Source organism: Vidua macroura, chromosome 4 (assembly GCF_024509145.1).
Source record: "Vidua macroura isolate BioBank_ID:100142 chromosome 4, ASM2450914v1, whole genome shotgun sequence".
In the NCBI taxonomy this organism is placed as follows: Eukaryota; Metazoa; Chordata; class Aves; order Passeriformes; family Viduidae; genus Vidua; species Vidua macroura.
Window position 1 is genome coordinate 4627180 of NC_071574.1, and position 25865 is coordinate 4653044.

Consider the following 25865-nt stretch of genomic DNA (forward strand, 5'->3'; position numbering starts at 1 on the left):
CAACAGAGCTGAATTGTCTGAAAAAACAGATGTAATTGAGATTAAACCTGAGGTAATGAATCTGGTCTTAACAAAGTGTCAGTTCCTGACTCGCTACTTTCAGCCATCAATTTTAAATTTCTGTGTACTTCTCTGTTCTTGCTAAAGTAAAAGGATTGGTAGATTTCATCCACTGTTGTAAAAAAGCTAAAACTTGCACTTTTCCATGTGGGAGACCGCTAAGTCAAGTTAGAAATGTTTCTTTTCCCTACACTTTTAGTGAGCTTTACATGAGACAGAACCCAGAATTATTACTTCATCAGGCCTTCATGAATGCAGATGCCAACTGAAGAGTAGCTTCAATTGTAACTAAATAAAAGGGCCTCAGTACTACTTGGCCTTCCCTGCATATAGTGTTCAGTCTGGAATCTGGCATCCTCAGTAAGAACTCTTTTACCAAGCCACAACATTGTCAGAGGGGGAGTGCAGGCTGCAGAGGTCTTGTTACTTACAGAGTTCCAAAGGTGACTGACAGTTTTAATAACAAGACGTGCTAAAACTGAAAATTATTATTTTGTTAATTTTAAAGCTCTTTCAAGCAACCATGATAGCAAGATGAAGTATGTTTACTGAAATACCTGTTCAGATAAAAAAACTCACTGTTGCATTGTATCAATGAAGAGGGGCTGCCCTTTTGCCTGGCTTTCTACCTCTAGAGCCTTAAATCCTCAACATCTCTGGTATTTCTGCTCTAATTACCAGCATAAATCTAGATCCGAGTAAGTTGATGTGCAGAAGGATGTATGCTATCTTTAGGTTCTAGGTGATCAAAGCTGATGGGGCATCAATCAATACTTTATGGGAACTTCAGGTTCAAAACCCTAAGAGAAGATGAGCATCCCCCATGGGGTGACCAATCCCTGGAGTAAGTAAATCACATCAAAGAAACTATAGTAACTAGAGCAGCTATCACGTACCAGAGGGAAAAAAAACCTCCAAACCCCCTAGGCAAACAAACAAACAAGACTCCCAGGACACCCAAATCCTCTTAACAATTCCAAAGGACTTCTATCAGACTCACACATAATTCATTTAAAAGGTGAGCTAAAATAATATAATTCATTTAAAAGGTGAGCTCTGACAGCTCACGGTAACTGTTGTCAGCAGGATATTATACTGGTAAAAGATTCTATCTATTGCTGAGGAGTAATCTGGAGTCTTCACTTCTTACCTTTTGCATGGAGGCTCTAAATAAAGAGGTGGGAACTTGCAGTTAACTTTAAAAAAAGGCACAAAAAGCCTCAAATAAAACAAAAACCTCGAGACATTTCCATGTAATTCACACCAAATAGAAGTCAAATATAAGTAACTTGAACACTTCAAAACAAGCACTTGAGGACACTGGCTTCTTCATTAGGGTTAAGCATTCATTTCTTAAGAGACTTCCATGGAATCTGCTGTGAAAATACTTCTTTTTAAAGTGGACAAAGTTTATGACAGGCACAAGAAAATCTGTTAGATTCCTTATGAATTAATGTGTTTCTACTGTAATATAGAATTGAGCATTTACACATTCTACTACTACTATAGGCAGCTGGCAAGCAGCAAGAGGTTTCTGGTGACTGAAATTTTATTGTTTAATATACAGCTGAACTTCAATAAAACAATGTTTCTTTACAATAAGCAGTTTATTTAAACTATGAGAATACCCAAGTTACTCACATCGTAAAAAACTTAATCCATCAAAAATTCTTATCTATATTAATAAATTTCATATTAAGCAAGAATTAATAAATATTTTTAGGTGACAATATATACTTAGCAAGTATTCTAGAAACAGGTTGTACCACTCTGGTTTGGAACATGAGAACTATAAAAGTTTGAAAAAATTATCTGTATATGACCTGCAGATTTGATACCTGCATTCAAGAGTAAAACAAATCACAGCAATTACCACTTGTATTCTATTTTAAAATATATCTTGAAAATAAATTACTGCAACCAATGCCTAAAGTGAACAGGTGACCCATGTAACAAGATCAGCTAAAATAAATAATTTACAATAAAAATTGTTGCTAGCACAAAATCATCATACAAAAACAATTATTGCATTTAGCTCTGCACAGAAAATAATACCTTTTCTCATAGCAATGTGAACTGCTGTAGATGCTACATCTATACTACCATCTTCTTTAAGCTGAAAACTGTAAACAGCTTATTTTGTGCTAGAGCTACAAAAGTATTATAATGCATTTATTTAAAAAAATATTTAGAGTAAGTTTATCTCCAACTAATACTAATTTCTAAGAAACTTCAAATCTTAAGAATCTTCACCTAAAAATCAGCTGGTCAACTTGTAATTTCCCTTTTATTTCGCATTTGAAATACCAGCTAACTCTTCACAGATAGCATTTATCCTTAAAAAAAGGGAACTGAGGAAGTTTGGGATGGTTAAAGAGGCCAGATAATTAAAATAGGAGGTTAAAGAGCAATGAGCCCCTCCTTTTCCCATCAAAGCTCAGGAATTTGCCAGGCCCACGGAAGTGACGCACCCAAAGTTACCGTCACTGTCTCTAGACCTGCAAACACCAGCTGGAAATAACTCAGTCCTTTCGTACTCTTCTTTTGCGCACTGATTTCAGTGGATGATCTCCCATTCCTTCATCAGCTTCTTTCTTCTGGAAAAAAAATAAATTCAGCATTAACATTTTAAGCTTATTTTAATTATTGAAACTGGCACCTATGTTATTCCTCTTCCTGATTTCCCCAGTCATTTTATCACTAAATGCAGCACTTAAGTGATGGGACATTTTTTCCACACTACTAATCTAATGATTAATAAAGTGGATAGAAGACTTTTCATTTCTATATTCAGAAAGAAGAGAATAGTATGTTTAAACTGATGTCAGAAATTTGTTTTTGCCCATGTCTTTGCTGGTTTAAAAGCAGTGGCTTTTAAATTGATTTACCAGCTTCCTTAAACTTCACCTTTTGCTGATTTTATTTCCACTTCTGAAGTAAGATGTATTTAAAACATTTTAACTGTTCCCTTTGGAGAGCTACAAATAGAGCAAACTGTCCCTAAATCAGATGTGGTGTTCCCAGTTTAAAAGCAACGGGCTTACAGAGGCACAGGAAAAGCCTTTCCAATGTGAAATCCGTTCTCATACCATGCATTACTTCCTCACTTCCCTGAATCACCTAATGGCAGGCACCTCCTTTAGAAGGAACAGCTGACAGAATGTGGCCCAGCCTGAGTGAGGACATGGGGTACATTATGTGTTCCAGACAACTCACAACAGGAACACCTACACGCTGAAAATACTCAGAGAAAAGCAAGCTGTGCCCTCACTGTGTAATGTCACAGACACATTGAGAGCTTGCTATTCACAAAGAGTCATGTGAATCTTAGTAGATACTGTATTCCTGGGTAAATGTACAAGGAAAAGAAAACTTCTTACAGGAACAAGAGAAAGTACAGAATAAGGGGTAATTAGCAAAGACTTTCAGTGCTGAAACAACGCAACCTCATGCCAGGTACAGTTTCCTAGAAAAGTTTTACATGAAAAGGAGTTAACATTACATAAAACAACTCCCTTAACCTGGAAAGTGACTCATTTAGGGAGTGACAAGCACAAGATGATCAATGGGTGGATCTAAAGTGTTTCAGACACTACCAGTTTCTAAATGAAGGAATAATGAGTAGCTGACAAACAAGAAGAGCACAAATTCCATTCCACAATGATATTTTATGAAAATAATTTTGTAGAATATCTGGCAGACTGGATTAATCTGCACAAGAAAAGTGAAACTGCAGATGCTGTGTTCAAAAACAGTATTGTCGTTTTGCTTAACACCTTATTTTGGAATAAAAAACCCCAAAATGTAACTGAAAAACTTAAGGTTTTTCTAGATCTCAAGAAAAGGCTATTCAGTTGGAAGCACTTGTTCTATCAGTTGAGAATCACAATGAAAACTGACCAATTTGCTGCAGCATCCAAACTTTCAGGACTTGAAATTCATTTAATAATCTGTTAAAAACTATACTCCTGTAAAAACATTTCATGTTTAGGGAGCTGCCCAATCACTTCTATACTATACCTGTATTTATGCAGAGCATTTGAGGTGTCAAATTCAAAGGAAAGCATATTTCTACCTCATGATTTGTTTTATGGCTCAATAGAAGAAAAGTAACTGAGCTTAGTTAGAAGTATGATGTCAGACAATGGCAAGGAGAAAGTAGGAAAAAATGCAAACTTACCTCATCTTCTGAATCAGATTTATTTGACCTATCACCTTCTTGACTTCCATATGGAACTTCATTTTCTTCTTCATCTGGAACTTCATTTTCTTCTTCATCATCATAAATATCTTCACTACCTTCACCGTCAGCTTCTGCAGAAGAAGTTGATTTTACTTCATAAACAGAACCATATTACAAATACACTACATCCAGACATGGTACTAAGGAAAATAAGCCAATTTCAGTCCTAGAATGAACTGCTTGTTTAGAATAACCCAGAAAAACATCTCTTTGATACAGAGAGTAGAATTCTCATGAATTACAGGAAAGTCATAACTGCCAGATTTAACAACCAATTTTAACAGCTCCAACTTTGCCTCTTTTCATAATAGCCCATACTGTCTTCAGACTTGTTACTGACTTAAAGGACTTGATTTCTTTTACTTTAAAACTAGCTATTCTATTGGACAGCTTTGAGAGCAGAGTCTAAAATAGGACAACTGACAAAATTTTGATGTAGATGGGGAAGTAAGATATTGCAGTTATCAGTTATCCAGCATGGGAGACACTTACATCCTAAGGGTACTTCCCCTTTTCAGCAGGGAATTCTTCTGACATACTGTTTTGTTTGAGAGATAAGCAGCTTTTTATTTCCACCCTTCTTGTGCATTTTTGCAATGCAGAAACTAGTCAGAAAAGCACTGTACTCCCCTTAGGTCACTCAAAGCATGTCCAGCTTGCATTACTACTGCACTACCAGTACTCTTTATGATACTTTCTATCAAGAGTAAACAGATCTTAAATCTGACACAAAGAATATTCATCGGCATTTTGCAACTTAGCAGTCTGCCAGTGGCTTAGTTAAAAACAGCAGTGAAGTAGTGCTCAATTCTCTCCTTGTCAGGTCACACCTACATCTCATATGCACTGCTTAGGTGTGAAAAAAATAGGGAAAAAACCCCAAAATGAATACCAAAATCTGTACCCATGCCGAATTCTTACTGTTGCAGCCAAGTTAAACTGAAACAAAAGTATCCATACAAATTAAGAATGTAGTCACATAGCAGACGGGACTCTCCTGATTGAAAATCTAGAAATACCTAATTTGTTAAAATATTTGAGACTTCTGTCTCAAATTGAGGAAGTCAAATCTTTGTACTGTAAAAGTACCAAGAACTTTGGCTGTAATATAGCTATATATTGAGCCAAACAGAGCTTTATTAATTGCTATGAACTAAGAAGTTAGTTTTGCCTTATGGCAATATACCTGATTCATGCCTACCGTGTCTCTATTTCTGTTATCAAAAGGAGAAATATGACCAAATAATGAAGATCATGATTTAAGAAAGATGTAGACAAAGATCTCTGTCCTAAAAGTAAGCCCTTAATAGAAGAGCTTGGCAGAAATTCACAAAGCCTTTGGTCATATTCTAATAAAGAGACTGGAAATTATAAATGGTGCAAATTCAGCTCCTCCCATAAGTACGAATTTCAATAGAGAGGAAAAAACCCCAAATCAAAAATACTTCAGACATCAGAAGCTGTAGAACCCAGAACTGGAAAACAATATCATTTAAAATTATTATTTTAAATTTAATCATATAGTAATTTAAACATTATTTCATATAAATAAATGTAGAACTTGACAAATAAGATTCAGACTGTGGCCCTGAAATTCCATTTTGTCCCAACATTCTTTTACGTCCTGCAATATCTTTCTACAGGTCAAGGAAAGCAAGGAGACAAAGCAGACAAATAGACAATGCCACAAAAATTAACATAGAACAAAAAAAAACCAGTAAATCCCATGGACAATGCCATTCAAGAAATACTCTGTCAGCAACTCATAGTCGCTGGTGTTAAAGAAATCACCAAACGTTTCTGAAATTTGCTGTTGTGCCACACTTCCTTTTTCTTTCTTTTTTAAATGGCCCCATGATACAATGTGGATTTCAAGTCACTCAGTATTCCACAGCTCAAAACTCCGTTGCCTTCAACTCCAAAAAAACCAAAGGAGGAGGTAATGACTATGAAGGAACCGTAAAAATCATAAGGTGACAAAATGCTAGTAGAAAATCTTTATGACTACAGATAGCATAGAGAGAAATCTCAGAGGAAACTTGCATCTGCACTGATGGAAGCTGGCATCCACCAGCTTGAAGTTCTACCATCAAAAAGGAAGCAGAGGGAAGAAAACAGGAGACCCACTTGCAAGTCCTGGCCCAAATTGCTTCCCTTTCCCAGTACCTGAAACAGGAGCCTCCCTTCCCATCTTCTTTGTATTATCCTTTTTAAGTTCTCTTTTTGTCTCCTCCATTTCTCTTCTCTCTGTAGCAAAAAGAATGAGGAAAGGGAGGCAGAAGACAAATTCTCTAATGCTTTCAGACACAAAGAGGCAAAAGAGCAATAGAAAAAAAAGGGAAGATTTCAACCTGCAAGTATAAAAGGTGGCAGGAAGCTGAGGGAAGCTAAGCAATTCTTAAAGCAAGAAACAATGAAGTAATATGACAGCAAAGTGTAATCCTTCCCTCTGAAGCCTAGAATTTATTTGAAAACCCTGGATTAGTCCTAAAAAAGCAAGCTAGGTTAGTTTCACTCTGTGTTCTGTTTAGTAACTAAAAGCAATGGTCTAAAATAGAACCTACCTTTGCAACACCATGAACAGCTGTTCCAAGTACAATTTAAGAAAGCTGTAGGAGCTGAACAGTGTTCCTCTGCAATTGCCCGGGCCTTATTTCTAACATTGAAACACACATTTTAAGGTATTATTTATTAAGTGATGTGTTGTAATTAAATAAATTTACTGAATATTGGAATTGAGGAATGGCAGCCTTGCAACAGCAGCATATTAGGTACAAACTATGATCTGCATCAAGACTGGGTAGAATAAAAGAGAGTCTGTAATTCAGGAGCAAAGAAGAGGTCGAGTAGAGTAAGATCAAAAGGAAAGTGTAGGAAGATACAACACTGAAATCATGTACCTACAATTTAAGCTAAAGTAAAGAATGTAGCACAACCAGAATTATTAAGTGCCTTGGTAAGGCTCTCCAATAGCAAGGCAAATGGACTAAGTTTGGTGTGGCAAGCACTGTGCCAAATTTGTACTCAATTTTCTCAGTAATGGCATGAGTGAACTTTCAAGTAGTACAGACAGAAGCCATCAACACTCATAGAACATGGTGCAAAGACAGACAAAACCCACCAAGTTTCAGTCAGTAATACAAAGTGATGTCAGTACCAAGACAAAAACCCCAACAAAACATGAATGTCTGCTAAGTCTCTAATTATCCATGCCAGTCCCTTGTCACTTTCTTTGTTCTCACCAAGGAAGAGTGAAATAAGAAGCAGAATCTTACAGAGTTCTGAAGCTAAAAATTTTCTCATCAAAGTCAAGATAGTGCATTGTAAGTTAGGTGCTTTGGTTTTTATTTATGATATAGACACAGGGAAATGCTAATAGCACCTCAAGGCTATAGCTGAGTAGTACCCAGTAATGCTTCATACAGTAACATGGGATGATTTTATCCTTGGAGTACAGCTTAAGCTACTGAGTCATTAATTTCTCCCCTGGGCAGTAGGACACACCTCTGCAGGCATGCAATAGGTTGCTAAAAAGCAACATAAAGGAAGCTGCAGACTTCAGTATTTCAAGTATTTTCAAGTTTTAACAAGAAAAACTCAAATCAGTGACCAACAGAATAGTATAACCCTCCCAGAGAGGTATAAGCAGATTTATGCTAGAGACTTAAAGCTATTCCAGACACATTTTAAAGAATAAATTGAGTTTAACTGCTTCTGAAAAATTAAACTGAAAAATTTAAATGTGTTTAATATATGAAATATTTAGAAGGGACAACATATGTGTCACTGTCCACAAACATAAAAAACAGTGTTGGAAGCATGTTCATTTCTTGAAAGTGAAGAAATGCTGAGTAGAGCCTTACTTTCTGCTTATATTTATCAGAGCTATTAGCCATGAGATGCCATTCACTGGAAGTTATCAAAGATGAAAAAAGGCTCAGAGCAAGGCACATTTCACATAGTGTAAGAAAACAGGTTGTAATTACTGGCAATGCAATCCATGAATTCATGTCTTTAACCAAACTGCAAGCTGACACACTCTTACTCATCTTACCATCTTCATCAGTATCTTCATTTTCTTTTTCCTCTTCTAGTTCATCATCTTCGAGCTCCTCTGTCTCTTCTTTTAGTTCTTCCTTTGTGATTTGCTTAGATACATCATGTTTTTTGAAGTCAATATCTTCATCTGATTTCTACAAAACATTAAAAATCTATTTATATTTCAACTCCAATTAAGAATTAAACAGGCATTGTAAGCTAAGTAATACCAATGGCATATTAAAAGGACACATTGTTGCAGAGATGCTCAAGAGTTTCCAAATAAAGTATTAAGAATAAAACCAAATAGAAATATAGTGAATTTCACTAACCTTTCCTGGCCAGCAGAACAACACACTTAGACCAACAGGGAGAGCTAAAGTCAAGATGTAAAGAACCCAGAGCCATGGGTGTTCTTCTGCAGCAGTCACCAATTGACTAAACATACCAGGCTGTATTTAAAAAAAAAAAAATTAGAAGAATTGCATTTATGTGCCTCTCTTCAATTAAATAAGTTTACAAAGTGTACTGTATACATTTATATTGTCCAAAGCCCTTCTTTACCTTTGCTTTTTAATGACTAAAGCAATATTGCATTTCAATACTAGTAAAGCAACAAATTGCAAGTAAGTGGCAGGTGTTGAGAGTAAGAAGGAACAGGTGTAGAACTCCAAACACACCAGACCAGCCACAGCTCAACTTTGTAAAGCAATACCTGCACACTGCACCAACTCAGCTGAAAGCTCCCAAAGCATCAAGAGCCTGAGGGCAGCAGTTCCTGAGGAAGAATGCTAGCTCCACTTATACTACCACCTCCTCTCCTTCGACAGCCAATTATTCAGGGAGTAAATCGTCCTCCCAGTACAGCTCTGACTTACAGAGCAGAGACACTAAAGCAAGTGCCTGGTGCATCTCTGTAAGAGGTACATCAGGAGCTAAGGAAGCTTGAGAGGCACAAGGGGACTCAAAGGAATTTTTTTGCTGTTGTGTGTACAGGTACAGATACAGGTTCAGACATAAACCCAAACATTTTGGAAAACGGCAAGGTTGTGTGAAGAGACAGCTTTCCTGCTTGCATGGACAAATATGCTGTTGCTACTTGCTCACTCTGTGACAAACAGCAGCTGTAAGGAATTGGCCACATTTGCCACCAACCCATCGTTTCTCCCCCAGAACAGTAGCCTGCTGTTGCCATTTAATCCAAGAGAACAGAGGACTATTAAATAGGAACAGGAGTGCAGGCAGGGCCCATGATCCTGTATGGCAGGGCAGATCCATCCCACAACATAGGAAAGGAGAGAGGAAGGCTGTCAAAGTGCAATACACAAACAAAATGTGGATGCCCACACAGAAACAGAACAGATGCAGCTCTATAAACATACATGCAATATTTTCAGAGCTGCATAACACACACCTAAGCAGAAAAAGGCCTAAAATTATTAAACAGAAACAAACACTAGACTATTCATTCCTCATGGGAGGGAAGCATCAAAAGAATATATATCATGGATATAATCCTAAGGGAAAATAAGGGGTGAGGGGTGGGAGGGGAAGTCTTTGAATGTAAGTAACTCAGCCATCATTTTTTCACTTGCTGTCAGGTACTGAATTTCTAATATCAATGTGAACAGCAGAAGGCTTCACAGGAAGTCAATTTCTCACCAGGTGTTTAAGTAAAATGCAGTACCCTTTTAACCTCAAGAAAATACTCATCTGGGAAAGGTAAAAAGCCAAACTACAAGACAGAAAACCTATCAGAGTTACTCAGCAAAATTACTAATTGCAGACAAATTCTTCCAACACCACAGCTTCCTCACTACTGTCAAGAACATAGTAAAGTTTATACCTCATTAGCACTTGCTACCAATTTCTTCAAGCCCCAGCTGTCTGCTGCCCAGCGATCTGCTACTTCTTTTTCTGAACATATGATGAAGTTATCAAAGTAGATATCAGATGTCATAGACCAGAGTTCTAAACCAATAGCACTGATAGCAGTCATCTTGAATGGGTGAAGATCTTCAAAATAGTCTGGGTTTGGTATTTTCCGGGGGCTCCAGATTCCCTGTTAATGGAAACAAATGTAATCACATTACCTATAGCTCACCAAAAGAACAACTTCTGAAAGAGATTTCAAAATAATAAGAACTTTTATTTAAAAAGACAAGCAGTAGAGTTTAACCTATCTAAAACAGAACTGGAAATAGCCTCTAGGAATTTGGCAGATGGGTCTCAATTTTATTGCTTAGGGCAGACCTCCTAAGTAATTTTTTTCTTTTTTTACTGTAGATGTTACAGTAATAACTGACTCTTACCAGAAGTGTTAGAGAAAATTTTAGAGAAGGAAAATTCAGCCTTATGATACCTGTGCAAATTAGAACCATATTTTTTTTGCAGACCTGCTTAGGATCTTACCCTCCGAGTCATCAGATTCAAGTACTCCCATAACTAATATAAAGTAACTCTCTTTAATATCCAGCTGATTAACTCTTATATTTGGAGGGGAGGAAGGGAATTTAATTTTCTAAAATTGATGCTTCCTCTAAAATAGAACTAGTAAGGCAATCTGCTTACTGAAAGGCTTCATTTGTTAATATCAAAAAAAGACTAATTCAAAATACTCCCATTTAAAACTCTAATGTAATTCAGAACACAATTCTGAAGACCATACTAAATAAATGGTACCAATGAAAATTGTACAAAAGGCAACTTTAAACTGGTAAGTTGTTTTAATACAAGAAGCATTATTGTTTCCCAGTATACTTCAAGGAAAAAAAAAAGGCAAATTAAAAGGAAAAAAATCTCAAATTAGTGAGGGTATTCAGACTCATTCTAAAATATAAATATACTGCAAAAAAGCCTAAGTAAATATACTGCTTTGTCTTGCTTGCTCTGCTGATCTCTGTATCTTTTAGCAATGACCAACAATTTGGCTATTACCTGATAGTTAGGATTATCTATCATAGGTGCTCTCCATTTTCCTTTATACTTTGGGTTATTCTTCATGGGACGCACCCACTCTCCACAACCAGGTGCAGCCTCACATTTTGCATTACGGATCTGAGGGGCTTCCCACTCCCCATCCATTTCTTCATCCCTAGAGAGAAAAAAAAATTACAAACAACTGCTTCAAGATCAACCAGGTGTCAAACACTGGCAGTCTGAAGTTAGAGTCTATGTGTATTGTTGTAACAGCCTCAGAACTCTGACAGAACTTTATCCAACAGTATAAACACTTTTTTTAAGGAGTGTTACACGTTTTTACATGTTCACAACTACCACAGCATGACTGACTTCAGTTACATTCCTGCCTTTGCAGACAGTTTGAAAGACTTCTACCCAGGATGCTTAGAGATCCCTTTGAGACTTACATTATGATTACAACCTGTAGCAAATTCTTTCAAAGGGGACCTTCATACTTTGTTTTTACTTATGTATCTTCAGGAAAAAAAAAAAAGGCAAGGACATGTTCATGTTTTTATAGAAGCAGTCCCTCACACCAACAAATATTTGGCCATACCTTACACATTCCAACTTACTATCTCAAAAGACAAGGAGATTTGGACTGACTTCCACAACTAATAACCTGCCACAGAGAACAGTCTTATCGACAAAACACATTACCAATCTGCACTTACCAGTCCTTTGGTTTTTTTGCATTAGGGTCTGGAACATACTGTGGTTCATCATCAAGCCACCCCTCAGGCTTAACAGCATCAGGATCTTCTATTCTGGCAGGTTCATCTTCATCCCTTCAATTACAGACTTATGTTAGAAAATACAGCAGCCTGACTTTGGACCAATGTTCAAAAACACAACAGAATTAGACTCACTTATCAAGAGCATTATGCATATAATTATCTGTTCATAAATATCTGAACTTTATTTATATTGTTTCATAGTGCTATTTAGTCCAGAAATTGCTGGTATCAAGTGGCAGGTGTCAGTTAGGTCTTCCCATTGAGGTTTCCCTACTCTTCCTCAGTCACAGTAAGAACAGTAGTTCACACAGAAGTAGAAATTCACTGTAAATTCAAACTATATGATAGAAAAAACTTCTTATTCATGTGTAGCAACCTTAGTTACTACTTGCAACTATGCAGGGCACAAAATTAGCAAATAATAATTTTGTCTCCTTATGCCCACCTCAAGTATGTTTTCAAATTTCAGTGCTTTTAGTGAAATGTATTCAAATTGTCATTAGCAAACCCCAAAATAAAACCAGTCATATCTTTCAAGTAAATAACCTGTATATAAAAGACATTGTAAAAATTAAAATGTTCTCCTTACCAGTCATCTGGTTTGACAGCATTTGGATCAGGTATTTTTGGTCTCTCATCCCAATCATCAGGCTTCTTATCAGTAGGATCCTCTATTTCTTTGGAAGGATTTACTGGAGGAATCATATTCTCAAGAAGACTTCCTTTACTGACAACTGTTTGGTCGATTAATATTTCAAATGTATCATCTGGCTTTAGCACTAAATTGAAGAAATAAGGGAGCCATTTAATTTTACAGATATATTTAACCAAAACTATAGAATAAGCATAGACTTAGTCAAATAACAGCAAACAGGACCCTCACTAGCAGAGGAGACAGACTCCTCACTCAGGCACTAGATCTGGACACAAAACATTGCCCTTGAGGGGATGTATGACCAGCATCAGGCCCCCAAAGATGAAAGTTTGAAAGAAGAAAATTCAATTGCTGAAACACATCCAAACACATACTAAGAGATTTTTCAAAAACCCACCAACTTGGCCAAAATGTTGTGGTTTTACTTCAAAAGCACAGGCATTGAAAAAAGAATCTCTGTCCCAAAAGGCATCTCTGGTACTAAATTACAGTCTCACACTTGAAAGCATGGGAACACAAGAACTGTACCAGTAACACAGCAGAAGGATCCAAGCAGCATTTTCTATCATGATCTAACCTCTACCAGCCATTTTCCTCAAATGCTTCACTGTAAATGCTTACATATTTGAAGAGAATTTCCTGGATGTTTGCAAGAGTGAGTAACTGAGAAGCCAAGGTCACAGAACTGAGTAGTGTCAGACTCAGTATCCAGATGTATCTAAATCTATTTCTAATAAGCACTTATAAATGTGCTCACTGTTTAAACAGCAGAGTCAACTGTCCATTTAACATAATGAAGATTAATAAGTAATTACTATTCCACTCTTATGACAGTTTTCTAAAAACAGGTTAAGAAAACCACAGTAACAGCCTTGTAATAGTTCGATAATATCTGATGATGGCCTTCAAGCCTGAAATTTTCAACAGCATTAAAATATCCATAAATGCAAAAATGAAACCCCCATATCACCTTTAGATAAAGCACAAAGAACTAATTTTTAAACTCCTGTTATCAATCACATAAATGAACTGGAATCACATAGCTCTATGGAGTCTGTTTGAACAACTGTAACACAATAAATGCAATCCAAGTTTAAGTACCTTGATTCATAATTTCTAACAAACAGTCCAAATACAGGAATGCATGCATTCTTTTATTATTATGAGATTACCATTATCTAAAAGTGTAAGTTTGATATGGCATACTACAGCAATCTATTTTAGAAACTACTAAATTTTCCCATGGCACAGCACTTGAACATGCCTTCTATTATTATTATTCAGTGGAAGTTCACAAGTGCAGTCAATGTGGCTGGATTTGCAGCATGCCACAGATTAGCCATTCTCTGACTGCTATTCTTCCTCAGAAGTCAGAAAAAGGGGATAAAAATTAACTTTTATTTCTCTGTACAGTTCACTGGTACAAGAAGAGCTGTCACATGAATTAAAACCATTCACTTCAGAGTCTGTGCTGACCTGTTCATGCACACTGCTTCAGATGCAGGTGTTGGTGAGAACTCAACATGTGGAAAAGATTGTGGCATGGTACAGATTTAACTGAATTCCTCTGACACCTTCCCAGAATATTGGGCAGTTGTATATTTTAATATCTTTCCCAGTAAAAACAGTTTTATTATAATAATTACTGATGGCATTTATTAGTGAAGGCTAGTCAGGGCTGATACGTTTTTTCCTGTAACTGAATATTAAGCAGTAGCATCTGAAAGCTACTTTTATGCCCTGCAGGGAAGCCCTGTCATTAACCCTTTTAATCCAAATCATTAAGCAACCACCACTCAGAATTAACAAGCTATTACAAACAAACACAGACTCAATTACAAAGCTTCAGTAGACAAAACCACATTTTTAATCTCTCCTTTCCAATACAAGAATTGGAATTCCATTTTTAAGAATTGAACAATACCAAGAGTATATAGATGTGTCTTCTTGTCCAAATAGAATTTTTTTAGGTCTACATCAGGACGTTCAGCATGTTTTTCATCATATTCTCCAGTTTTAGGATTCTTATGTCTGAAGATAAAGTGTAGTTTGTAATCTTCTCCACATTTATCTGGTCCAAACATAATAGTGTAAGGTGTTCTGTCAAAAAAGTATTCCTGTAGAAGCAAGAAAGCTGAGTATGTGTTATACTGGACATTTGATTATGTCACTTTTGGTACTTCTTTTTCTTGGCATAGAGCATAGTTACTTATTTCTAAAAGGGAAATGAAAAGTGGTAGGGTAAATCATGAAAGGAATTCAACAGTCCTCTGGAGTTGCTGGATTCAACAGTCCTCTGGAGTTCCCTGTTTTCAGGGAATGGACTAACTCTCAGTCCCCTCAAAGAGGATGAATACATTTATATATTTAGACTTTATGTTAAGTAGGAATGCCTGTTACAAATCAAAACACCCAAGTATCTCTCTCCCTCTACACTAAAAGATGGAAGGGAACTAGTTACTGTTCTTCATAACAATTTTATTTTCCAATAAAGATAAACCCCAGAATATTAACATCCAGTATTTTATAACTACCTTTTTCTCTCCACATTAAGTAACAGCAACAAACAACCCTGAAAATATCAGGTATAGTTATTCTCCTTCAGAGTATGTTGCATTACACAGTTATGTCAGTATCTTTTGGTATTTATGCTTTCTGTATTTGGAATACACAGTATCATGCATGTGCTGATCAGTAAAACTGTTTTACAAGTTATGAGTTAAGATCTTCTGGCTTCTATTAATACAGGAAGTCATACTGAACGTACACAAAAGTCCTCTGTCCTGGGTATCAGACACCACCCATGGAGAACCAAGCTGTTCCTCAAATGAACAACTGATAGCAAATATTAAGCAAGAGGACATACCAGATTCAAGTCATTGCTACTGGATAGAAGTTTAATATATGCACCACCACAGTCAATGCCTTTCTGAAAATTCACTTCGTATCTGGGCAAAGAGAAAGTGACAAAAACATTCTGAGTATCAGAAAAATATGAATTAACTGCTAATCTGTGGTTCTAATTATGAATATATTAAGACTGCATATTAGTACCCACTGTCAAAACACTTATATGTAAGCAAAATGTTTTAACTTACTAATACACATCAAGTAAAAAATCTGAAGGATTACTTACTGAACAATCAAAGGTTTGTCATCAAAAACAAATGCTTTTGTTAGCATTGCTGATATTGCATGATACTTTGCCACTGATTTTAACACTAATCCTCTGTCTCCAGGCACTGCATTTTCTTTCAGCTCTTCTACTTCCCATCTTCCTAAAACACACATGCATAAAGTCTTTGAAAAAATGCAGTCTGAAGTAAAGAAATCACAGCCTTATTGAAAGCAGAGAGCAACAAATAAAGACTAGTTGCCAAAGTAGGGCAGAAATGTTGGCATCTGATGTCAAAGATGTTATTTCTTGTTCTCAAATCTACAAAAATCTGTAAGTAAACTTTATTGCTGTAGATTTGTATCTTTAGGTTGTGGTATCCTACAATGGCTAGAGGAACAAAATATTTCTCCAGATTTTAGATTTACTTCTACCATCATCACATAAAAAATATAAGTCACAAAGCATTGTGTAAAGCTAAAGACCTGCATCATTACTTTTTTCTGCTTACATAAAATTAGAATCTCTTGAGTGAAATCTAATCACAGGATAGATGAAGTTCCCTCCTCCTCCCCAAAGTCTTTCCAGGAATTATCAGATTTGGTCCAAAACAAGCCTACAGCTTTGAAAATAGAAGATTTTATATTTATACATTCTCCAAGTTTGGAATAAATACAGTTGAGTACACACTTGCCCAATATCCAAAGAACAAGATTTCTTCTAAAAGGGCAGTTACATTTTCTCAGAGATTAACAGGACAAGATTCACTAGTTTTTTTTCCAGGAAAGAGCACAGCACAAAACACCCTACTTCTACAATCCACTGTAATTTTGAAGAATGCCCGTGTCAATGTAAAAAAGAAGAAAACATCAAGAGTTCCTCAGTGTGTAATTTAGATAAGATTCATAAATTGTGATGTGCAAATGAAACAGTGATTTACTTTTATTCAGCTGAAGTGTGATTAGTAAAAGTTGTTAAGGAAGGGCAGATATGCAAGTCAATAACAAATTCCTAATTTCTTCTAGCCTCATAGACAGGAAGGAGAAGAATTCTATCCTTTTCAAAAGTGCTCCTTCCTGGAAACTAAGGCCAAACAATAATGCAAGGCAAAACAACAAGACTAGAAAAAAGAATTGGAAAGTAGTTCAAAAATGTGTCTTTATCACAGACTTTATTAAATGCTGAATTAAATGTTGACTTCAAGCAAGTATGACTGTTCTGACGTTAAAGACGATTTTTTATCTAATATGAAGCCAGGTAATCAGAGACCTCATTTCTCATAAGCATCTCATCTGTGTGGCTATCTCCTCTGCAACTTCTTAATTTTACTAACTATTTTTGGTAACCACTAAATTTAGAATCATCAGTTCTACTCTGTTCTCCAAGTTATGCTTGCTTACCACTTTTTATTAACATAATTGATTTCATCTGAGGTAAGAACAGTAGCACATACTTCTCTGTTGCAATAGAAACTTTTTCTCTTCTCCCTACTCCCTCTTGAATGAAATAAAACTCAGGTTGCAAAATTATTGCTGCAGATCATGCATCTGCCAGAATTTTAAGCAGCCAATTCTCGACTAGGAAATCACAAGTGCAAACTGCAATGATTAAACCATCAGAACAATGTTTCATTATTGCTTTTCAAATTTCTTTTTGGTTACCCTAAGACTAAACTATACAAGAACCACTGAAGAGCCCTACATTCAAGTACAGGCAATCTGAAAAAGTATTTTAAAAAAATACCATGCAGTTTTAACTTTCTTGTTTCAAAGGCTATACCAAGAGACCAATCCATGAATCAGAAGTAGGACAGATGGAGGAAAATGGAACACAATGCTTTAGAAAACTGTTTAACAACTGAAATTGAAGTGGTAAATCTCTCTCACAGGATTTCAGAGAAGACAGTTCTAAAGAAACAACACTCATAAACAAAGAGTATTAAATATTCAGTTGCCAAAGGGTATTCTGGTACCATTCATGGCAATACATTGTTGGAATGACAAAAAAAAGCTATCTTCACACTAAATAACCCAATGAGCAACATTTCACATCTCAGTTTCAGGATAACAGTCATTATACAAACTAGTATTTTTGACCTATGCCATCTAGACATTCAAAGATAAGTTCTGTGTTATTTCTCAAATAAATAGTAGTTATTTCTCAAAAAGCAATAGAACATCACAAAATACATAGTGGAGGTAACCATTAAAGCTGCTTACCATCATATTTAGCAACGTTATCATCCATGTCTTCTTTCAGAGTTACAGATAACACCCACCTAAAAAAAAAGTGTACTGGTCATTAATCTATCTAAGCAAAGCTGTATTATTTAACAAAGGAAAAAAGCTTTTGCTTCTAGACTGTGAAGCTGTAATACTGATTTTGAGTTAGCATCATGGGAACTGCATGTAGTTCAAACAACATGCAAAGAAAAAATAAAGGACAGTAGTCTAATGAAGCATTTCAAAATATTCCTAAAAATGTAAATGAATAGACAATTAAAAGTCTAAAGTAATTAAATTCCTGAATTATTTAATTCTGAATAAACCTCAGTTTTATATACAAGTTCAATTTGGCAGAATGTAATATGCATTTAATGTAAAAATGCACAGAAAATAGCAAGTTTCAATAGAGGAAGCAATACCTTTCAATAGAAAGAAAAAGAAATCAGCCAAAGGAATCTTAACTTGATCTGACAGTAACAGTACACATGCATAGCAGAGGACAAAAAGGAATGGCAAGTGACAAATGCAAGATTCCAATTTTACTGCACACAGGAGATCCAACAGGGCTGATGGCCTCGATTCTATGAGCAAAGCAAACTTGGCTATCTCATTAAGGTTATCACAAGATATGCACAATCTCCAAACAAAGTGCTCCTCTGGAAAGGAAAAAAAAAAGAAAAGGGCAGTCCACCCTCATCTGGACATACAGCAGTTCTATCTGGAGCCATGCACAGGAATAACTTAAGCCAACAGCACTGATGAACTCTTTATTGTATCAACCACAAGAACACATTCTAATAATTTATTCTGGAAAGAACTGCTTTCATTCATTCTGAACTATCCTCTGCATGGCGTAATTCAGGGATGAATACTTTCTCTTTTCTGCTTGAATTGCAGTCACATTTGTCCACTGTTAACAGAGATGCTGGAAAAGCTTCACAGTATAAATAGCAAACCAGATCCTTGGCCTACCAGGAGAGAGATCAGTGAGGACATAAAACATCTCTACAAGTCATGTGAAAAATTTTCAAGGCTTATTCTCAAAAAAGTTACTGTATTCCTATCTAGCCTATTTATATATACTCTTTTCCACACTTCAGGGAAGAAAGGCAGCATGCTGCTTACTTTCTTGTAAATCTTTCTTCCATACTCCTTAGTCTTATGTAAATTATGCAAAGCTAGACCAAAAAATCCCAAGCACTGTAGCTAAAACTTTGAACCTTAGATTTAGTAGGAAGACAAACTAATCTTTGAACAGCTCTCAAAAAAGCTAGAAGCTTGGATGAACGATATCATTCAAGTACCCCAGCTAAATATTTGCATCTGTTAATCAAGGTTTTCAGTGGTTTATTTGTTTGGTTATTTAACAACCATTATCACCTCTTCTACCTAGTAATTTTTTCTGTCATCATAGGTACTGCTTTTACACTTAACATTTAGAACTGACAAATACCTAAGATCACGTGAAGAGTTTGCTACTGAAATGTAATGGCACTTCATCTCTCAGCTAGTTAAACCCAACTGGCTAAATATTTTTATTATTTTTCTTAATGTCCATAAATCCAGAGTTTATTAAAAGCTTCCTTAAAACACAGAGAAAAGTAATATATCTGACATGTTAAGTGTCCAGTTTAACATTATGAGGTATTTGGATCAAGCATTAATAGTCTTCCCAATTCTCATCCCCATAAAAATAATTTTTATAAACATAGTAGCAGAAAAATGAATACAAAATAAGTCCTGCCACTGAAAGTTAAACTGCTGAAAGTACAAGTTTATCATTTTAAGACATAAGCTTACCCCGACAATCCTTCATCAAAGGTTTCTGTAAAATATACTTCCCCAGTTGGCTTTGGAGTCTGGTACACAACCTAAGAGATACGTACAGATTCACGTCCCAACATAAATTACAATTTTTCATTTGAAATACACCCTCATATCTCCAGAAGTAATCCACCCAGGCAGACCAACAGATTTTGTTCATTAGAAATACCTAGCAGCATAAAACCACTTCTCCCCCACCCACATTTCAATAGTTAGTGTGCATCCCTCCAACAGTGAGCAATTTCACATCTCTGAATTTTAGAAGTTGCTTCTTCTGTCCAAAGCTCATAACTAAAGCTTTGTTACATCTTCTGTGAAATAAAACCCCAAAAATTTTTCTGAACTTGCACCAAATCTGCTTCCTCCCTGTTTCTTTCTTTATATGTTTTCCATTCTTCTGTTTTCCCATCTATTGCCTACATCTATTTTGAAGAATAGCATTTTCTGGCAATTAAGACAGTGTCAAAAGGCAGCTGTGACTGATGAAGTCAAGAAACTGGTCTAAAGTCAAAGTCTCAGTGAGACCAAGGTGCTTTCCATTGACTTCTTTAGAAGCAGCACATTACGACTTGCAACAAAAGGTTCTGTGTCTAGATTGAAGAAAAACCTTTTTCATGACTATCAGCCACAGGCAGGAGATTTTACACTTGGGCATATGAGATTTATTCATTAAGTTTGCCCTGCATGTCACATATAGCAAGGGGAAAACTCACACTGCCATATTTGAGACCCACTCAGTTGTCAAATGCAGAGATTAACTTGCTCTAGTTATAACTATGCATCTTGTATTTAACCAGCTTGAACTAAAGACTTCTGTAATCTTACCTCTAGAGAAGATTTATCTCTGTCAACATCAGCTTCTTGGGACTGCTTGTCAAAATTCTCCACTTCAACATCTGCATCCAGATTTTCTTCGTTTTCCATTCCTGCAGTCACTGAGCTAATTATCAGGACACCCAAGCACAGCCAGTCCCACTGGAAGTGCATCTTGGTTATCTGAAGAATTGAAAGTTTTAGAATTTAAAGATAATTTCAAGGATATTATCAATACTATTTCAATTTTACCCCAGACTTTTTCTAAAAGAGGAAAAACTCCCATTAAAACAATGAGAAATAACTATCAAAAAGGGTTGTCGCTATAATATTATCTTAATTTGCTTTTAATTTTTTTTTTATTAATGGGCCCTGACTCAGACTCTCTTTTCCCTATGGAAGTGCCTGTAGCCTGTTCCTTTACCGTGCCAAATCTAGCAAGAATCTGACTGCAATATGTATGCTTTTTAAGAACTAAGCAAGACTGCTTTTATTTTTCTCATTCATAAACAACCTGAAGAAGTAATTAAATTGAACCAGTCTCTACAATGCAGCAATAAGTACCATTCTTTTCATTAGGAAAAATTAAATTACATATTTAGAATGCATTATTATCCACTGCCAGAATTGCACTTGTATTTGCCCCTACTTCCAATGGCTACGTTTAGATGAGTGCAGTGTATACTGGCTCCAGTCATAAGTGCCAAAAGAAAGTATAAGATGGTTTCAGAAAGAATTTTCTGTTTAAAATTATTATCCAGTAATTTTCAAGTTTAAGTTAGGTAGAGCAAGAGTTTAAGCTTAAATGCAAATAATTTCCTAATTTCAGGGAAACCTGAAAATCTTTAATCTGTGATTGCCAATAGCAGACAATTGCCCCAGCCTCTCAATCTAAACTGCTGTGAAATGATTGTTGCCAAGTATTTCTTGCTCCACATCTGGAAGATGTACAAATCCAATTTCATCTTAAGAGTATCCAGTGGTTTGAGGAAGTGCAGTGTCAAAAATGCCTATGCAAGTTTCCTCAGAGGTCTTGCAAAAAAATGTGGTTTTTTGAAATTATTTTTGTCTGAATTTGGAAACAGAATGAAGACAGATTCTAGACACCTGTGCATAGGTATTTATCACTTGTTTCTTACTAATTCATATTCACAGTAAGCCTAAATAAATGCTGGTATTTATTTTGCTATTGCAAGACATTTCCAAGCCTTGCATTACTTGTAACCACTACTAGTTATATTAAAAGCTCTGGTGCTGAGGTACCTTTTGCACCTGAGAAAGTAGCCACCCTCTCAGTTACATCATCACTCCTTAGAGATTCAATTGTTTACCACTACAACTCTAAACATCCCAGCAATTATAGATACTATCTTATATTGAAAGTGTGATTCTCTTTCTTTCTTCCTGGCTTTATCAAATTTGGTAAGCAATTCAAACATTGTAACTGCACCAATAATTATTTCATCATTCATTTTTTAACACCTGCAGGTTTTATCAAGCAACACATAAAGAGATCAAACAGTATCAGAGCTTTATTTCTTTTAAGAGCTATTATTTTAATAATAACTGCACTGATTATATAAAGAGCCAGGATCTATATAAAATACAGGATTATCATAAAGAAGTGTTTCACACAGCAGTACTATGTCAATACTAGGATATAATCAAAGCCTCTTTTTTTGAGACTGACACCTATTTTCCACAAAACGACATTAATCATATTACTATTCTTATTTTCTCCCCCACTACTATCCACAATTCCTGCCATTCTTTATGGGACTTTACAACCTTGCTTGAAGATAGCGAGTCTGTGGTTCGCTCTTTTTTTCAGGTGATACATTTCAACAGTTATCTGCAAATTTTACTAGTGTTTTGTATTTCACTTTTTTTTTTTAGGCTAAAACTAGAGATACTGTTAATTCATAGATCTCCTTAGCAGTTCTAGCACTTAAAATAATCTTGCCCTGAAGATTTAAAGTAACTGAGTTTATCACAGGTGAACATTTAATCTTAAGGTACATTTTTGAACACCTTTGTCTGAGTAGTATCAGTTTTATCAACCCCATTTTCCTGTTCCTTAACCATTGTTATTAGGACAAGCAGTCAAAGAATTCCATATCAGTACCTTTTGGACTCCTTAGCTCCTAGCTGAAATGTCAAATATGAACCAAATATCACACTTGCATTTTTAGCATATAGCTTGCCTACCTTACCTTCGATAGTTTGTCATGCACGTGGTTTCTGCTTCTCCTAAAGCAGAACAAGAGGTACAACTTTCTCTTCCAGTACATTTCAGGCGTGTTTGTGTATGATTCAAAATGCTTTTCACTTACATAGCTGAAATTTTACTGTAATTAGCCCCATTCACTTTTGTTCCATACGCAGACTGACACAGGCATCCAAGAAGACACACAAGTACTCACCTTTCCAAACAGCTCCATTCCAAAATTTCTGATGCTTTCACTTTGTTCCCACTGAATCTTATCACTACTCCCTGATCCTACCTAGGACTACCCTAATTTCCTTCAGCTTTCAATTATATCTCTTACTTCTTCCTTCAAGAAGAGAAGGTGCATTTTAACTTTTGACCTTTTGATATACTTTTAAAATAATCCCAGAAATGCTGAAATATGTTATCAAGACCAATTACAGTTATCACTGGTTTTAACTAACCCGTGACATCTTTCACTTTTGTGAACTCCGCCACACTACAGTCTTAGAATATAAAATAAATCTTTCAACTAAACCAATGAGTTTCTGGTCTCAAAACAGAACTTCACGCTACACATTTAATTATCTTTAAAACCTACTGAACTTTCCTAAATAACACATGAAGACCTGTGAGAAACTTTTCTTACTCTGTTTTCAAGGTGGCAATGAAAATAAGCCAAAAGGATTCCCACTGTTACAATTTCCTCAGCAGAACAAAGTAAATTAGAAGAGTCTCTGGCTCTCACGAAACACTAAACATATCTACTAGCAGTCTTGTCAATGTATCTAAGTTCAGACCTGTAATTTTAAGCACACATTTTGCATAGCTTGGTCACTTTTTACCATGGGTAACCACAGCACAGCTACACATCAGCAGGAGATTTAAGCCAGCAGTACTATTGCAAAGCATGCTCCAGGGACCAACAACAGTGCTGCAACATCAGCAGAGTATTGCACCTGAAGTAACACGCTGCTTTTTCTGACATAGACTAGTGTTTATAAAAGACAACGGCATAAGCTGTAAACATAGTCTGAGTGGATATTAGGATTTTTTTCCCCACGAGGACAGTACAGGCTGCCTAGTCTCAGTCCTTAGGGGTTTCCAAGACAGTCCAGAAAAAATCTCTAAGCAAGCTGGACCAGCCTCAGGGCTACCAGCCAGTCAGGAGAGACCTCCTGGTGTCCCTTCCCACCTGATTTGATTTGTGCTGCATGGTGCAAATGTGTCAACCTTTGCACCTCTGTACCACGGTGTACTGTATACGTGCCATTAAGTTAGCAGCATCATTATTCCATTCGCTGCAGAACTAAGTAAGAGGTCAGGATCTTTTAGATTACTAACTTTTTCTTGGACACTGAAAACGGTCATGCCTTTTCCATGTAACTCTCAGAGTTCTGGATTCTCTAGCAGAAAGGGAGTAAGACGGCTCTTCTCACTCTGAAGTCCAAAGCTCCTGCATCCAGTATCAACACATTGGCTTTCCATAGGGCCAAATGCCAATTTCATCCAGGGCCACGAAAAGTGGAGGATACTTCACACACCCTTTCTTCCATCTGTAACCATGAGCTGCTTTATTCCCCCCCCCCTTCCCATTCTGCTACATTGGCATCAACCTGACATAAGACAACATCCAGCTGTAACTGCTCCACGAAATGCATGCAAGAATTCTTACTCAACTTTAATTTTTTTCCTTTATTGGGGGTGAAAACTGTACCTCCCTCCCTTCACCTGAAACGTTAAGCACTTTGTGCTGGAATGGATGCCGAACGTGAAGTTCAGCAGTCACTCCAGCCACAGTGCTGCACTCCCGCAGGTGCCTCGAGATTATTTTGCCGCTACAGCGAGCTCGACTAGAACCTTCAAGAAGACCTTATTTCCCAATTAAAAAATATAGACCTTAGGGTCAAACGGCCACCCGGCGCTCTGCCAGCACCCAACACGAACCCGCTTTTTGGGATACCTCGAAGGGAGAACGAAGGCCGCAGGAGCTGCGCCCGCCGCTCACCCGCGCTTCTCCTGCCCGGCCTCGGGTGAAGAAAGGGCCGAGCTCCCGACCCCCGCCCTGCGGCGCCTCCACCCAGCGGCCCCCATCCCTCCCTCGGGACCGGCCGCTGTCGTGAGGCAAGGGCGAGCCGGGGGCGCCACCGCCCACCGGGCACTGAGGAGAGCGGGGCGCAGGAGGGCAGCGCCCGCCATCACCCCCTCCCCTCGCCACACGGCATCCACACGCACCTGGCTGTGGATGGGCTGGGCGGCCGCCGCTTCTCCCGGCCTGGTTACCAAGCACCGCGACGCCGCTCCTCCCGCGGCGGGCGGTTACCGGCGGCGGGAGCCGGAGCCGGAGCCGGAGCCGGGCCCGGCCGCGCAGGCGCACGGCGCCCCCGCCGCTGCCGGGGATGCGGGAGCAGGTGCCGCGGCTCGTGCCGCGCCGCGCCGGCCAATCAGAGCGGAGCGCGCGCGGAGGCGGGAGATGGGCAGCGAGCTGCGCCAATGGGAGGCGCCCGAGCTGAGGCGAGAGCCAATGAGCGGCGCGGTCGCGGCTGGCGGCCCGCCCTGCGCGGGGCGCCTCAGCCAATCGCCCGCCGACTTTTTGGTATGCATTATTTGGGTATATTCGATGTTTTCGCCGGTTTAAATGATTGCTCTGGAATTTCCTCCTTGGTGACACTGCCCTGTAAGAAGTGAATGTAAGGCAGACACTACTCCCAGCAGCGAATCTGTTGCCGTGAAAGCAGTGGCAAAATAAGGTTTTATGTTTTCACTGTAAGTGCTGAGGAACAAAGGTGTGGATTACTGCAGCAATTCTTCCCTGGCATTAAACTCCTAACCTAACGAAAGCTTCAATATTTGTTCCAGTATATGTATGTACATATATCAACACGCAGACGTGTATAGCACCACAGTATATAAACAATCCTGTACATAAAAATCAAAATAAATAAAATAAATAAACCTCTAAGCAATATTATCAAAATATTACTA

The 25865-nt window shown here is 37.3% G+C and overlaps 1 protein-coding gene across 2 annotated transcripts; it reads right to left on the bottom strand.

The window, feature by feature from the left end:
* Positions 1 to 1591: 1591 nt before the first annotated feature.
* CLGN (calmegin) lies at positions 1592 to 25206 on the bottom strand. 2 transcript variants are annotated; one of them, XM_053976321.1, is made up of 16 exons: positions 25116 to 25206; positions 20684 to 20854; positions 19835 to 19905; positions 18029 to 18087; positions 15831 to 15972; positions 15561 to 15642; positions 14619 to 14811; positions 12629 to 12818; positions 11977 to 12090; positions 11279 to 11435; positions 10188 to 10403; positions 8674 to 8793; positions 8358 to 8496; positions 6470 to 6550; positions 4241 to 4374; positions 1592 to 2657 (listed from the first exon to the last, which is right to left on the bottom strand). In XM_053976321.1, exons 2-16 carry the CDS (start codon positions 20843 to 20845, stop codon positions 2583 to 2585), a joined length of 1935 nt encoding a protein of 644 aa, XP_053832296.1. In that variant the 5' UTR covers positions 20846 to 20854; positions 25116 to 25206; the 3' UTR covers positions 1592 to 2582. The 2 variants fall into 2 exon arrangements, with proteins under 2 accessions (XP_053832296.1, XP_053832297.1); XM_053976322.1 differs by lacking the exon at positions 6470 to 6550.
* Between the last annotated feature and the right edge of the window lie 659 nt (positions 25207 to 25865).

Excerpts from the sequence above, each read along its gene's own strand:
- CLGN (XM_053976321.1), bottom strand. The coding sequence starts at position 20,845 with ATGCACTTCCAGTGGGACTGGCTGTGCTTGGGTGTCCTGATAATTAGC. Across the intron at positions 14,812-15,560 it reads GTAGCAATGACTTGAATCTG|GAATACTTTTTTGACAGAAC; the intron begins GTATGTCCTCTT and ends TTGCTTCTACAG. Across the intron at positions 2,658-4,240 it reads AATCTGATTCAGAAGATGAG|AAGAAAGAAGCTGATGAAGG; the intron begins GTAAGTTTGCAT and ends TTTTTTTTCCAG.